Source organism: Zonotrichia albicollis, chromosome 2, assembly GCF_047830755.1.
Source record: "Zonotrichia albicollis isolate bZonAlb1 chromosome 2, bZonAlb1.hap1, whole genome shotgun sequence".
NCBI classification, from domain to species: Eukaryota; Metazoa; Chordata; class Aves; order Passeriformes; family Passerellidae; genus Zonotrichia; species Zonotrichia albicollis.
Genome location: NC_133820.1, coordinates 109,749,447 through 109,766,290, shown reverse-complemented (window position 1 = coordinate 109,766,290; position 16,844 = coordinate 109,749,447). Strand labels below are relative to the sequence as shown.

Below are 16,844 nucleotides of genomic sequence, written 5' to 3'. Positions count from 1 at the left end.
AAAATAAGCATATCCTTGATGGCTACATAAATAAATTATCATGCCAGTCGCTGTCCCAGCTCAGGCTGCAGCAGACAGTGGTCTATCATGTTGCCATTGTGAAATGCAGTTTTCACAAGAACTAAACCAGCATTCGGGTACAGTGCTGTTCCTGTGTTAGACCCAGCCCTCTGTGCTTCATTGTCAGTAACAGAGTAGAAGCCTGGGGGTGTTATATGTAAATTCTGCCCTGTAATACACACACAGCAATACCATCTCATGAAATATGGGAACATTGGTCTTTCAAGTGACACTAACATCCTTTTGAATAGCAGTGTGGGAACAGAGCAAGCACCCTAGGAAGCCTCCAGCTCCTACTGCATGCCAGTACTGCACGGTTCAAATCCTGCACAGTCTCAGCTGGTATAAATGAAGTGTCAGAAACCCCCCCCAACAAATACAGTATTATTTAAATTATTGGAACTTTGAGGAACAGTGCTGAAGGGACGTAGGCAGTAAAGCCAGTTTTCCAGCACCTTGGTCATACATCTTATGAGAAATGAATCCAGGCATGGGGTCCCATACACAGGAAGGACATTGACCTCTTAGGGCAAGTCCAGAGAAGGGCCACTGAGCTGATTACAGGGACTTTCCTCCTATAAGAAAAGCCTGAAGGAACTGGGGTTGATCAGTCTGTAGAAGACAAGGGATCTTCCAGCAGCCTCTTCTGAAGGGAACCCACAAGAAAGATGGAGACTCAATTTACAAGATTGTAAAGTGACTGAACAAGGGGCAATGGTTTCAAACTGAGAGTAGGTTTAGGTTAGGTATTAGGTGGAAATTCTTTACTGTGGGGTGGTGAGGCACTGGAAGAAGAGCTGAGGATTCCCTATTTCTGGCAGTGTCCAAGGCCAGGTTGGATGGTGCTCCAAGGAACCTCAGCTAGTGAAATGTGTTTCTGTCTGTAGCAGGGTGATTGAACTAGAGATCTCCAAGGTCCCTTCCAACACAAACCCATTCTGTGATTTCTGAAAGCCTCTTCCTGGACACCTCAGGTGATGCTCCCTCACATGCTGCCCGGCCTTGTCTCCTCATGGGTTTGTGGGCGCGTGGTGAAAATAAATCACCTTATAAAACCTTTGTCCGGACGGCCTCTGGTCTCCCCAGCCAGCGGCAGCCCCCGAGCAGAGCAGCCGGAGCTGGGACCCTCTGCAGGAGGCAGCTCGGACCCTCTCTACAGGCGCAGCTCTGCCTCCCGGTGCCCAAGGGCAGCGCACCTGCAGCGCACCAGTACCCCTCCGGCACTGGCCCGAGGAGTTTCTTCCATCCCATAGGGGCCGAACTGCTCTGTGGGGCCTGAGCAGGGCAAACACGGCCGCAGACACAGCCATTCCTTTGCCCGCAGCGGGGGCACTCCTCCGCCGTGCCTGCTACTCCCTCAGAGCGCGGCACGCACTCACGCACGCGGGCTCCGCCGGGCACGCGCCCTGCGGCGGGCGGGGCGGGGCGGGGCGGGCGCGGCGCTGCCCCCGCGCGCCCTCTGCCGGCCGCCGGCAGCAGCGCCATCCCCGCGCCCGCCGGGCTGTGCCGCGATCGGCTGTGCCGCGGCCGTGCCGGGATCGGCTGTGCCGGGATCGGCTCTCCCGGAGCCGCGCCGGGATCGGCTCTCTCGGGATCGGCTGTGCCCCGCGGTGCAGCTCCCCCCGCAGGTCCCGGTGCCTCTCAGTGGGGAGGAGAAGGGGAAGAGGCCCTGTGCCTCCGCCGGAGCGCTCTGCGGTGTTGCAGCGCCACCGCCGCCAAGCGAATGACGGCGCCCGGCCCGAGAGAGCCGCCGGCTGACGCTGAGGGTGCTGCCGGCCGGCGGAGCGCCCGGCTTTCACACTGCTGCCTTTCTACAGGCCTTTCTCCCAGAAATACTCGCTTTTTTCTGGACTGAACATCCCGGTGACTAGCCTTACACATGGTTTGAAGCTATTTGCAGGAAAGCTTTGTATTCTCACTGCAGGCCCCACGGATGCCCCTTGTACGCCCTTCTGCAGCCCCCTTCCTTCCCCATGCCATTGTGGCAGCCCCAAAAACTGCAGAATCTGAGCAGCAATGAACAAAAACACTAGGGCAATCTCAGATAGACAAAGCTTATTTTTATTAATTCTTTTCTTATCCTCATACATTCCAAAAGGTGAATATAAACAAAGTTGCAGCATATACAGTGGACGTATACATGAGTTAAGCCATGGAAATCACAGCTAACATAAAAACCTTCAAATACTTGACATGGTCACAACAAAATCGGTGCACCAAGTTTTGCTTTCCAAACTGTGGAACGTTTGGAGGTAGAAACAGCATCCCCAGCTGCCTGAGAAGGAACCTCGCCCTGGGCTGGAGGAGTATTTGAATTCAGGAGAAAAAGAAATGCCTTGATTTTTAAAATACTAATGGAACTCGAGATTACTGGCATTGAAACAGTTGATAGGAAAGGTGGTTAGGATTCCTCCCACTTGGTAAAATGAAATATTTTTGAAACTCTTGGCTGGAGATATCCCACAGGGCAAAGTGGTCCAACTGTATCCTTGCTATCTCCATGGCAGCAGCTATTATAGAGCAGTGGTGGGCAATAACTCCTGTAGAGACAGGAGGATTATATAACAAATGACAAAAACTATTAGAGAATTTCTTTGAACTAATGTGGGTCTTTCCAGAGTCTGAACCATGAAACATCCACAAATGAGCTGAAAGTAGTGACCTCAGTATTCCACAGTCTCCATTCCATAGGAAGCATTGGTACTATATTCAAACCCCACCCTAATACCTGGAAAGCAGTTCCAATTAGGCAAGATAAAAACGATGGACAGGAAATTGCTAACTGAAGGTGATCAGCTGTTGTCACATCTTTGTTGGGTGCGATGCTGGCCATGAAGAAAACTAAACATTCGCTGAAAACCAAGTGCTTGGCATCAGAATGAATTTACAGAAAAGAAGGCCAGAGTTCTGGGGTGACCTGAAGTCTACATTGTATCCTGCAAAGCTTTAATTCAGCCCCTCACAACTTGCAGTGACAGCCATTAAAAATGCCTGTGAGGTTATTAATCACTATTTTCTATCACAAGAGCACATTTCTTTAAAAGCAGAAGGATGAGAGGAACAGGGTGTCTCCAGAGTTTCGAGACATTCAACCCTGTGTGGTGTTTTGCTCTTTCCATGGGATCTGCAGGTAAGTTTTCTTTTAATATCTGATTAAGAAAAATACTGAATTTAATTCTCATTCACTGTGATGGGGGAAAAAAGCTATACAATGTTTTTGGGTTTCTAAAATTCACATAATAGAGGATGTTAATACAGAATCATTCAATTACTAGTGTTGGAAAAGATCTCCAAGGTTTTTGAGTCCAATGTGTGAGCATCCAGACCTTTGTCTGAGATTGACACCATCTCATTCCTCAGCCTGGTCCATGCCTCTCACAGGAAAGCCAAAGGAATAATTTCAGAACCTTGTAGCAGTGGCATAAATAGCTTGTTTTACTCTAGTGGGCTGCATCTCTAAAAAATTCCTCAAATTACTATCCTAAGGTTTCAGTTGAGATATTTAACTGGAAAACTTTAACTTCATCAACATGGAGAATTTAGGAAGTAGATTTAACAGGGCCTGTTGTGATAGGACAAGGGGTAATGGTTTTAAACTAAAGGAGGATCAATTTAGATTGAAGAAGATTTTTCCATTGAGGGTGGTGAAACACAGTAATTGGTTGGCTAGAGAGGTGGTGGGTGCCCATCCTTGGAAACATTCAAGAGCAGGTTGGATGGGTCTGTGAGCAATCTGATCTCATTGAATATGTCCCGACTCTTTGCAGGGGGGTTGGACTAGACAAGCCTTAAAGATCCCTTCCAAGCCAAACTATTTTACTATGATTTCCCTTAAGGAAATCTGTCATGGATGGTTGTTGCAAGTGTTCAGTCCTGCAATTGCATCTGGTCTAAAACACTTGACCAAATTATTTTGAGGCATCTTTCTTTGTAAACAATTTTGCTTAAGTTGTAAGAAAAATATTTTCTTTCATGCCTTTCATGTGAGTAGAAAGTTTCTCAGTCAAGATTATTTCCTTTTATGATTCAAATGACTAACACAAAAATCACAAACAATGTGGGGTTTTTTTTCATAATCCCATGGCCAGGTGGTTACTCCAAGAAGGCTGAACTAAGGTAAGTAGAGTTTTCAGGAATATTAAATTTTTGTGTTTATCTATTACAGGACAAGACTCATTAATGAGTTTCCCAACTAATGTTAATTGGTTTCATTTTATGCTGTCAGTTGATAATTTTTTTCCCAGGGATGATTTGGCAAAAACCAAGCTGGTATCTGTAGCTACTTGCTTACTTTTAATGGTAATTAAATCACCAATCTTTGATTCAGCTTTCCAGGTGTTGTCTGAGCAATGCAAACAATTTTCTGAGTGCTGCAGACATGAATGCATCTCCCAACAGTAGTGTGTCTGGCATTGCTCAGAGATTAAATCACTTACCCCAGGAGCTGGGTAGCAGCATTTTTGCAGTTCCTAAACCAGACTTTGGTCACTGGTACCAATCTGCCAAAGTGGCCTGATACAAGAGTTTGTGATTAGTAAAAGCTTGAAAGCAGAAGTTCCTCCTATCTGGTCTCTCCACTCTACTGTAAACTGTTTTTGCTTTAAAAAACAAGGAGCTCTTTTTCATTGGGACTTTTTGCTTATGTGTTAGCACTGAAATAATCAGAGAAAGCATTTGTAAAAGGCTATGTTAACATGGACTTCCTTTGCTGGCTTTCCAGTAACTGAGCATGATTTCTAAGACTTTATGTAAACAAAGGATTAGACTGGATTTGGGGTTAAATCTTCCTATTGCAGCATAATTCAGCAGCAGTGAATGGCCAGAGAAAGCTGTTAGTTGGGAGTACATGGATATATTTTCTCAGGATGATGGCGCTGGTCATCTAAAATAAGATGTTTGCCATCAGTTTACAAATCCCTTTAATTCCAAAAGTTAACTCCTGAAAAAGGCTTAGGCAGATGAACACTAATATGAGGACAGGAACTGCCAAGGCTCCTGTGTACTAAAAAATGTATTTTGAACATGTTATATAAATCTGCAGTTGCTTGTATTCTTCACTGTCACATGTACCTGCCCTATGCTCTCTGGGTTGGAGCACTAGGTGCTCTGTCAGCCATGAAATTACAGGCCAGCCACCTTCTCTCTCTGTGTAACTTACTGGTTTTGTCTTCCTTCTGAATTCTCTCACCATTTTGTCCTCAGTGACTTACTCAAGTTTCTTCTTCTATACCCATTATGACATTTTTTTTATTATTCCTCTATCCAGTATTGCTCTTCTACTATGCCTCCAGTGGCTTGTACTTCACTGCTGATATGCTTGTGTGATCTCCAGGTTGCACTGGTTATTTAGACAAGAAAAAGTCTTAGATCTCTTAAGGTATCATACCAGATATTAAAATGAGGATAATTTAAAAAGAATTGGAGTTCCTTGTCAGATTCTCTAGAAACATGATTTGCAAATAAAATAATGGAGAATTCAGGTGGTATGGACTTCTGATAGTTTTCTTCAAGTGCCTAGTTTTTCGTTCAGTTTAAACCAAGTTTTCACAGTGTACCCTTAGGCGGTTTTGCACATCAGAGCTCAGACTAAAATTAAAAAGCAATCCTGAAAGATGCTGAGTGCTTTTGTAAATTCCCTCTGACTTCCATAATCAGATTCCTGTAATATTTGCTTTTCAGGTTAAAAGTCTGAATTGTCTTTTCAAACTCAGGTTAGTTTTGCTTATGTCTATTCCAGAGTGCTTTGTATTTGCTGCCACAAGTACGAAGTTTCAGCTACAGAACAGATTTTCTGAAGCACTTTTGGGCCTCTGAAAAGCAAGAAATGCTTTTTTTCAGAAGCAGTTTTTAAAGTAATGATCTTTATGAGACTGCTGCTTAAATGTTCACGTCAAAGCTTGTGAAATTTGCAGACAAACGCCTCCTGACGTATGGGTAGTGCTAATTCATTTTTCAAGTGGCCTGACAACCAGCATTTCAAATGCAAGAGCAGCACATAGCAGCAGGTTCTGAGGCCTGGGCTGAGCATGGGAGCCAGAAGGGCCCTAGAAGCACTGAAGATGCCACCACTTTTGGGGAATGTCAGTATTGGTTTTGAACATCACCAGGATCATTTGGGAATTCTGAACTATTAGCACACTAAGCAATGTTTACTATTTACAGCTGCAAAATATAAGTCTGAGAATTCATGGGTTATCACTGGAAATGAAGCTATTTATAGAGAGATGTTCTGGTGGATACAAACATTCTGAGTAGAAAGAAAATAAATTATTAAATTATTAATAAATTATTATTAAGTTAATCCCATTGATAGGCTCTTGGGGTATGTTTTCATGGTGTGGGTTCACAGAAAGATAGGATAAACTGGAGTGTGCTCAGTGCATTCCTGCCAGTGAGGTATTATATCAGTTAGTTTGAAACCCTTACATTAAAAAGTATAATGACTTCCACAATCCCATTTTAATCTGAGGTTAAAATATTTAAACCTATACTTAACCAAGGCAAATATTGTGTGTAATGTAAGCCATGATCTCTGTGCTACATAGTGCAATTTAGTTCTAAAACAATGTTATTAAAAAAGAATAATTTTTGCTGTTTTGGTAAAGGAATCATTGATGCAGCATTGTATTGCAGCAGGAAAAATTCAATTAAATGAACACTGAATTTAGATATCTTTGAAAAACAAAAGTCAACTTATGTAGAAGGTCACTTTAGAAATAACACTCCTCAGCAGCACGGAAGTCAGGTACCTGTGTGAAACAAAGTTAGCTTAAAAAAATAATTCTTCATCTGAAAATAATTAGTCACAGAGTGTATTTTCATTCCCTTGAATGAACTGACAGCAATGGATGAATGTCACTGAAGAGCCACAGCTGAGCCCTGAGAGCTCCTTGGGCAGATGAAGTCACTGGTTTGCTATGTGTATGCTGTGCCTCACATTCTCGCAGGCATCTGAGGGCTGTTTTATCAGGAGGAGCCTTGGCATGCAGCACAATGGCATTTTATGTTCAAAGGAAAGGTCCCACTGCAGCAGGACAAGGGATGCCGGCAGCAGCGGCAGCAGCAGCTTCCTGTGCCCCAGGCCGGCGTGAGCAGAGGGGAAATGAGACACCACGGCTTGTGCTGCACACCACAAACTGCAGCTCTCAGGGATTAACACACATAGGCCAGTGATAATTTTCCACACCCTCCCCAACTAGGAAAAAGCTGCTATGTGGATTTTGAGCATATCCATTATAACTATTTCTTAGAAGAAAGCTTGTAGGTCATTCCTAGTGCTCCCAGAATTGTAGCAGCCAATGAAAACTTCTGAACAACCAGGGTTTCCAGGGGGTAAAGTCTTCACGGATCTTAACTCTGTGATAGACCTTTGCTGAAAAGTCCCTGGAGACTCTGCAGTGGGAATTCAGGTTTCCCAGTTCCCACCTGAGCAGTGCTGGAGGAGATGCCAGAGGTGCCCCTGGTAAGCCATGCTCAGTGCTGGCAGGTGACACCCAGCATCCAGCCCAGCTTCGCTCATGCAGACCAGCTGGGGTGGCACCAACAGGGCATGGTGCAGACACCTCTGACAAGTGCCACAGCCGTGCCATAGGCAAGCACATCCAGGATGGATACATGGGGGGCAGAGGGAAGTACAGCAAATGTTTTTACTTCCTGGCCAGGGCAGCAGATTGGAGTTCAGCACACATGGTTGCTGCTGTCACTGCATCAGTGGAGTCCCTGATGTCCACAGTGCACAGTATGCACTGTGCACAGGTGCACAGGATGTAGTTCCCATCTAGAGTCATTGCCCTCAAGGAGGACTCTGCCAAAGTTGCTCTGGTTAAATGTGTGCCCCTTTCTGCTGTTTTGTAGTATTGCCTTCTGTATCATCTACCTCCTTTTTCATGTGACATTTGTGTTGTTCATTTTGGCTTCTCTTTGAAACATGATTCCTTCTTTTTTGTTTATCCTTTTTTCCCCAGATTTGACAAAATCACTTGTTAGTCAAATATTTATTATCATGATGTCAATCAGCACTAATTTTGCTTATTTTTATAGCATCCTACAATCTGCCTCTTTTTCCCTTTCATTCCCTCTCTTTCTTCTTCCTTTTCCCTTGCTGTCCCAGTTTTCCCCCCTTTGCCTCACATGACACCATTCCTCTTCTGTCTCTGCTCAGTTGGTAACAGCAAAGCAGCATCACATACCCAGGGGACCCCTGCATTCCTGAGTCTGGCTTCAGAGTGAACAAAAACCAGTGGTTCAGCAGATCTATTGCAATACTTTCTGTGGCTTCCATTGTACCAATCATTATACTTAAATGTATTCAATATCATACCTTTCTGTGAGTTGCTACTATCTTTATTTTACAAGTGGGTTACTATTGTAAGGAAAAATTGTGTGTCAAATATGTTCCCCTTACACATATTTGGAATACTAAAGCTCATGTGTGAGGTCCACTGAAATCAATTATTCTGAAGGTTGCACACAGACCAATAAAGCTTTTCAGTAGGACTTTTGAAAGTCAAGTAAATGGATGGCCACAGCATTATATGGATAAATCACTAGGGATCTGACTTGAAGTGATTTCAAATTCCCCCAAGATCTTTTTTAGCCAGGGATAGCTACTGGGTGTTATGTAGTTCTTACCGAGATAGATGAAACATCTCCGTGTTCAGCAATAACACCAATATTTCAAATCTCTTCCCCAACCAGTGAATGCTTCCTTTCCACTTCTGTATTCTTCAGGGTTTTTTAAGCACTTCTGATGTTCAAGGGATTCCCCCCCTCACCCTCAATTTCAGTCAGCTGGGCACTGCAGTACACCTATGTAGTTATGGGTACCATGAATGCCTCCTGTTCTGTTTCTCACATGCTATCTCACCCACTCTAATTTTTCACCTTTCCCTATTTATATTATAATGGGGCCACATGTTCAGCTGCTGAAAATCAGCCTGCACATGAAGTAACCTTGGGCAGTCAGAATGTATATGCTTCTTCAAATAGCATCCTGGGAATTAACCTCATACTTGGTTTTTCCCATCTATAACCCAGGAGGAAGGCAGTGATGTGACATTCTGTGAACTGGATATTAACACTGCATGCTGTACTCCATCACCAATTTTAAGCCAGTATTTATTTGGTTTATAATTCTGAGATGAGATTCACTTATATTTTCTTGTTTGGCATGCAGTTGGTTTAGAGACAGTAATTAAGAGCCAGCACACTCCAAAGCACCCAGCTAATTACTGAACCCTCTCAAGCAAGGGAAGCAGTACATTATCTGAGCAGTGGAAAGGGGGAAATAGGTCAATTGAAAAATATGTTTTTATGAGCTGATACTGGATTTGACAATACAGATGCTGGCAAAAATGAAAGGAATCCCAATTCAGTTTTGAAAAAGGTATATTTTTCACAAGAACATGTTTCCTCTGAGAACCCTTAATTTAATGTACATTGGTTTCCTATTTTAAGAAAACACTTTGCCATTAACACTATGCCAGCCAGACTTACACTTTTTAAGCAAAAACTCTTTGTCCTAAAGTACTTCATGGCCCAAAGAGGAGGGAATTGGCTGTGACATTTCAGTTTTTCCATTCTAAGAGGAAAATGGTTGCAGGTCTAAAAATATCCATGAAAACAATCTCCTTTCTCATCATTGTAATATACCATAAGCCATGTGACAACAAAGACATTTCTTTCTGAGCCTAACATTGTTTTCAATCAGCTAAATCTGCAGCTGAGACTGTCTTAATGTAGAACTGCTGATTCAAATAAAAATTTTGTTTACCTGACTAATTTGATGACCTACTCTGCACTACAATGTCTCCAGTTCATCCTGCTTCCTTTGCCTGAGCACAAATGACAGTTGTCCTGAATTGTGTATTCATCTGGGGGGAAAAACTCAGCAGGCTTTGTGCTGTGGGGCTGTTTCTGTCAGGCACTGTTCAGCTCCATTCTCTATTTGATCACCCACCCTAGAGGAATATTGAAAGTATATTCATATATTTTTTGGTCTGTGGCCATGAATGGACAAGTGACATAGATAGTACATGTAAGTAAGATGAAGAAAATGCATCCTGGGGTGGATTAATGCCAAGGAGTATGTTATGGAGGTCAAACATGGGGGCCTCATCATTATCCCCCAGCAGAACTCAAAGGGGGTCTTGGTATTCAGAATATTCCCCCAGCAGTGAATTCAGACATGTGGGTGAATCACAAGGTACTTGTTTATAGTAAACTCAGAAAAAATAAAGCTTGACTGGTTTGTGTGTTGACTGAGGCAAGTGTGGAGACATTCCTAGACAGGGTGGAGCCCACAAGGCGAGCGGTGCTGTCACTGGGGAGGGAGCAGGTCCCAGTTTGCACTGAAGCTGGAGACAGAGCTTCATGATATGATCTATTCTGTGGTGAAATTCGCTTAGGAGGTTTTTGCCCCTTATCTCCCTACCTCACAGCCCTGGCCTCTCACTCTTGCCTGCATTACAGCTTCCTGCCTGTCCTCAGTTGTGCTGCTGCAAATGAGTGTGGGGCCAGGCTATTGAGTAGGTCTCTAAAGCAGTCTAGGTTAAAAATAGTCTTCCAAAATAATATTGCATTTTTGAGTTTTAAACCAAAACCATTTCAGTTACCTGATTTTACAGGCAACCTCTAAAAGTACGTATATAAGCACAACTGACATGGCAACAAACAGACCTACTGAAAGGTAACTTAGCTTCTCAAATCTAAAATAAATGTGTCATGTAAATATACACAAAGAAACTATGCCACCTTGCTGGTGAAGGAAAAGCACAGGGGCTCTGCTTTCCTCCAGTATAAAAATTGTGTTGAATACAAACATTCACTACATTTTAATCAATCACACTGCCCTGGTGGAACAAGGTCAGACAGGCTCAGTGCATTGAAATCAATGGAAGTTTTGCCTCTCCTTTGTTGTGAACTAAGAGTAGCCTAGAGAACTGAGGCTCATGGGTGACCTGATCACTCTCTATGGCTCCCTTAAAAGGAGGGAATGGGTCAGTCTCTTCTCACAGGCAACCGGTGACAGGACAAGGGGAAACAGCCTCAAGCTGTGCCAGGGGAGGTTCAGGCTGGTCATCAGGAGGAAATTCTTCACTGACAGGTTTGTCAGGCATTGGAATGGGCTGCTCAGGGAGATGGTGCAGTCACCATCCCTGGAGGTGTTCAGGGAACAGCTGGACATAGCACTCAGGACCATGGTCTGGCTGACAAAGTGATTGCCAAAGGTTGGACTCGATTATCTCAGAGGTCTTTTCCAACCTAAATGATTCCACCATTCTGTAAGACTTTTCCCCTATCTTTTCTTCAGAGAAGGACTTGAAGTTTTAATATAGACTAGTATTTGAACATAGATTGTATTTCACCATATATCCATATGACATCTGGACCATGTGACTATTGGGAGATAGGAAAGCATGGGAAAAGTTCCATCCTGGGAAAGGATGGCAAGAGTTCCATCTAGATAAGCCCTCTGTCCTGAGGTGGGCTCACTCATGCCTACAGTCTTCCTGGCACTATTTTCCTAAAATTTTTTGGAGAAAACTTTATTTTAGAATCCATACATCTCCTTAGGTAATCTGTTCCAGTGTTTAACTGAGGAAGTTAAATCCATGAGTAAAATTTCCTCACCACCTAGTAATGTTGGACATACAACCAATGTTTCATAGCTACACATCAGTACAGATGAATATAATTCCCAGTGGAAACAGCAGTGGCAGCAACACAGAAACTTGGCATGTCCCTGATGATGTTTGTTCCTTTTTCTTTAGCCAAATGGACCCAATGATTTAGTGAATAAAGTTAACAAATACAGTTGGGGTTACTGACATTTCTGTGCATACATTAACTCAAAAAGAATTGAAGAATCAGTAATTGTCTCCTAAAGTGGTAATTTCCTGCCAGGGAATATTGGTAGTTTAGTAATGTAATAAATTTGCTAGTGGCATAAATACATGGATAGATTTCTTTTTTTTTCTTACAACTATAATATGATATAATCTAATACTATTGTAGGCCCTGAGGGAAGACATGACAGTACTACTGACAGTACTATTGATTTGTACCTTTAAAACTGAAACCTACCAATATTGTAAAGAATTTACTTTAGAAACCAAACTGGAAACAATGTATAAGGAAAAAGCTATTAAACTGCCTTCATTGAAACACCACTTGAAAGTACTTTACAGCATCATAAAGAGTCAAAAGTTAAGATTCTTGCATCAATGAAATAATTACCAATGATGAGATAAACTACTGTTTCAAAAGTGACTGGAGAGGAAATGAAGGTGCTGTGGAGTTTCTATCTTGTCAGACTGTACAGCAAAGTCAAGCCCAGGGGAAGATGTGTAGGGAAAATTGGACTGCTAGAACAGGCTGCACCAGTAAAGCCACCAGCAAGATGTCCTGGTTTGTTGGCATTTTGCCTTGTCTTGCAACATCCAATACCTATTCAATTTTTTAAAAAAATTATTTTCTTCTTTCTATGAATCCATGAGTATTTTAAGAAATGGAGGAAAATTAAAAGAGTAAAACTAAATTACTTAGATTTCTGTGGCATTTCTTTAAAAATGTGACAACATTTTGAGGACCTCTTTCAAGAGATCATCTGTTTGTCAACATTGTTGGCTCATTCCTCCCAGTCTCTAAACTTTTTTTTTTAATTGTCCTTATTGCAGTATTTGGGACATTTCTCTTTCTTTTTCTCTTAGGTGAAGTTTGGTTATATGTGCCACAGTTAGCAGCTGTGGCCATTAGAGTGGGTTAAGAGAAAAAGCTTTTTAGGGAGCATGTAATCTCCCAGCCATTCTAAGCATCTTGGAAAAGGGCAGTCTTTGTCTCTACATTGATTATAAACAGAACCTGAAGTGACCGGTTTGGATGTAGATTTCTACATCAGATGAATCATACCCTGAAAGTTGCCCTGAGTACTCCTGGTTACTGAGAGCACTGATTTTGACATTAGTTTTGTAATAACTTGTACAAGTTATTTCCGTCTTTTGCAATACATTTGGATTCAGTGATGTGTCAGATGAAGAAGCAAACACTTGCAGACTTTTTGGCTCTGCCTCCATTAAGAACTAAAGAGCTCACCTTCCCCACAGGCAAACATGTTGCAACATAAAATGCAAATAGCTTGAAAGAAAAACAGAAGCAGTAAAGGAAAGGCTCTTTATGTGCCCTAGAGGAAGAGGAGAAACTGGCAAGACATTTATAAGACAATTCAGGGAAGAGTCATTTGACACAACCATGATGACAATCATATTATTGGTTTTAAAAGTCTTGACTTGTCACGAAACATACTTTGCTACAGATGTAACTAAATAAACAACAAAAGCTTAGTACTGACAAGAAAAGAAATTCACATTTAATACATGTTACTTCACATTTTTCTTACAGGACAGTTCATTCAAAGTCAGCTCTTTGAGCATGGTAAACATTTTACACAAAAAAAAAAAGTTAATCAATAATGTTTGCATATACAAAAGAGGACAACTGGCAAAATTTAATCACATTTGCTGCTCAACAGCAGTTATCTCAAAGACAAATCTCTGTTAATAGGTGAGTACTAAGATCGTGACTCAGCTGGTTCATATAAGAAAATAGCATGGCTACTATAAAATAAAATTAAATTCTGCAGTTCCTTAACTTTACAACCACTCATGCTGCTGTCCTTATCTCTTAACTATGCTCTTGTTCTGAAATAGCATGGGGGGATTTGTCCCGTCAGGATTTCATGATAGTGTTTACAGTCATGGGAAATCTGTATGAGAGAGAAAATGTCCCACTTAGCAGCAGGAGGATGACAGCCACAATCCCAACAGGAATGGCAGCACCAGCTTCCTGTGCTGCTGGACTGGAGGGCATGTAGTAAGAAGGAGGAAAAGCTATGCTCTGGTTGTGAGTTACAGAATAGAAATTCCAGCTCACGGGAATCAGGACACACACACCAGCAGATATGTAGAAGAAACCCCCCACCAGGAAGAACGGGGCAATGAGAGGTTTGTGAGTGACTCCCATATAGACATTTCTCAGAGCAAATATTGTAGCAGCCAGTCCCAGCAAGCCCATGAACATGGCAATCAACAGGAGACCCTGAGCAGCGTAAATTTCATGGGGGATGAAGGAGTCATAGCCACTGAATTTATGGCAAAACTGTTCTCTGTAGCCAGGTGAGACGTAAAGGTAACTGATGAAGCAGACTTTCCAAATCCCCACCCAGGCAATGCCAGAGGAGATGACAGTGGTGTTGTCCACATGCCACACTCTCCATTCCACAATTCCCATTGAAACAGTGCACAGGATCCAGCCTATGGTGCCCAGAGCAAAGGCAGCAAGCTGGAGGTGGGAGGTCGTGACCAGGGAGTTCATCCTTTGGTGCTCTCCTGCCCTGCCATGCAAAGAGAGAGAGCCACTGCAAAGAATCAAAAAATAAAAAGATAAAGACAATTATTATTTTGGTGAATAGATGAACCTGTCCATGAAAAAGAGAATGTGTGCGTAGAGGGAAGATGGCAGTCATCTTTCCCTAACTTTAATGAACTGTTGAAATTTAATATCAATGGACAACTAATATAGAGGTTAATTCTGTATATGTCATGGTATCACACAGAGGAGAAAGAGTCTCTGATGAGCTCCCCTAAAGATCTCCTTTTTACATTCACAAAAGGAAAACTGATGGATTTCTTCCAAGTTATTGTCTTCTTTGTTAATTAACCATTATGTTCAAAGATCCTTTAACACATTACATATAGTCAGGAGCCCTAGAGTTACTGACTAGCAGGAACAAAATCTGAGAAAATCCTCAGATTCCTGACTGTTGCAAGAGAGCCTACAGAGCAGAATCTGTGCTCCTTTCTCCCAGCAGCTGTGGCATTGATGCTGGAGCCCAATCTGTACAGACTTCAGCTTTTGTGCTGTTTACTGAGAGCTGCTGGGACCAGTGTCAGACAGAAAACACCACAGTTCAGAGACATGAGCAAATCCACACCACAAAGTCTAACAACAACCACTGAACTTTGACCATTTTCAGATTAACTAGCCATGAATGCATTAGCAGAAACATTTGAATTAATCAGAAATGTAACACTGTGCAGGGGCTGGAACCTGGAAATGCTGTCATTGCTTCCCCACCCTCAAACTTTACCCAAGTTTTTTTTTTTGCTGCTTTACTTTTGCAAATCCCACTTGTTTATAAATTGCCCGATTTCCCCAGTTTGAATAATCCTAAAACTGTGCTGGAAAATATTTTATTCATTTAGATTTAACATTTGTTTGCCAACTGTATATTCTGAGTGCAAATTAGGGTTTTATTGTATTAGAAAAAAAAAGAAAAATGTAAACAAATTAGTACTTAATTTCCCATGCCTTTTGTACCATCTTTGGAATACTTATAGGAATGCTCTGTGATTGGTGAAGATGTGGCTTCAAATTTACGCAAACCTAAAGGATTCTAGGAATCTGTTTCTTTCACAAGTTTTCTAAAATACTTTTTTTACTGCTCCTTTTCCATTCAAGACTGGAGAAATACTGTACCAAGTTGACTCTAATAAAATATGTCTGCTGCCATATTTTGTGTACTAAACAATGAACATAAAGACTAAAGCAACAATTTTTCTATTTACTGATCTTAAGGTAACCAGTTGGCAATACAATCTAGTTGCAGAAATCCACCTGTGGAAGTCTTAAAAAAGAAATATCTTCATAACAGTATGGCCTTAAGCAGACAGTGTCCCTCTTCTCATACCAGTGCCCACTACATACTTACATCAGTCCTGAAGGTGATGCCAGCCATGAGAGGATGGGACAGAGTGATTTTTGATGCCAGACAAACACAGCAAGATCTGCAATTTTATCATTTTGGCCTCCCAGTTCATCTATGTGCCTCCAATAGATTTCCTGTGGGATATATTAATCTCCATTATTGCAAATGTACATTCAATTCTCTCCAGCATGGAGAAAATTGCTCCACAAGAGTCTCTTGTATGTTTATCTACTTAAGCTGAAACCATTTTATAAACACTTTTTCAGTTTGCTGCATTATTTGCAAATAATGCAATCAATTTACAAAGTGATTATAAATCCCCCTTTCTAACTAACTATTTTATTAGGCATGGAGCACAGAGCCCCTCTTTCTGTCCCAGTTTCTTAGAACAGCATCATTTCTGGTTTTGCCCAGGGGTGGGAAGGTGCTGGACAGAACAAGGGTGAGCAGAGGAGTCCTGTGCTGACTCCATTTGGTTTCTCTTGGAATCAGGGGAGCACAGAGAAGCCAAGCCTGAACCACGCGAAGAACCACATTTTGTGTGGAGCCCACATGTCTGTAACACTTCTTGTGTACATCATAAACATTCATTTAAACAACTTGCTGCTATTAAGGTCATAAAAGACATGTCAGCAGGCGAATCCTTATCATCAACAGCTTTTCGGAGTATACTATCAGCATATAACTTCATTGACTGAATGTACTTGTCTGCTCACAGAATTAAATGAGAATAAATGTGATTCCCAGCCCACTATCTAACCTGCATGTGCTGAGATACTTAGAGTCTTGCTCATTTTAATTATAAAATTTAAAATTAGGGAAAGATCTTTTTCCCTTTAAGATTCTCAAAAAACTATGGAACAAGCAAACACATAGATGAAAGATTTTAAGGCTTATACAAAAGTTCTGAGAACACTGGAGAATAACCAGCTAACAAAGATGGGCTTTAGATGAGTTATCAGGTGTCTAGACACACAAAAAAATTGCTTATGTAGGAAATGATTCATTTTGGCTCATTTCT

The 16,844-nt window shown here is 41.9% G+C and overlaps 1 protein-coding gene across 1 annotated transcript; it reads right to left on the bottom strand.

Annotated features, from left to right (window-relative positions):
• Positions 1-13,663: 13,663 nt before the first annotated feature.
• Positions 13,664-15,945, bottom strand: CLDN34 (claudin 34). The gene is made up of 2 exons (XM_005487547.3): positions 15,827-15,945; positions 13,664-14,473 (listed from the first exon to the last, which is right to left on the bottom strand). Exon 2 carries the CDS (start codon positions 14,428-14,430, stop codon positions 13,786-13,788), a length of 645 nt encoding a protein of 214 aa, XP_005487604.2. The 5' UTR covers positions 14,431-14,473; positions 15,827-15,945; the 3' UTR covers positions 13,664-13,785.
• Positions 15,946-16,844: the final 899 nt, after the last annotated feature.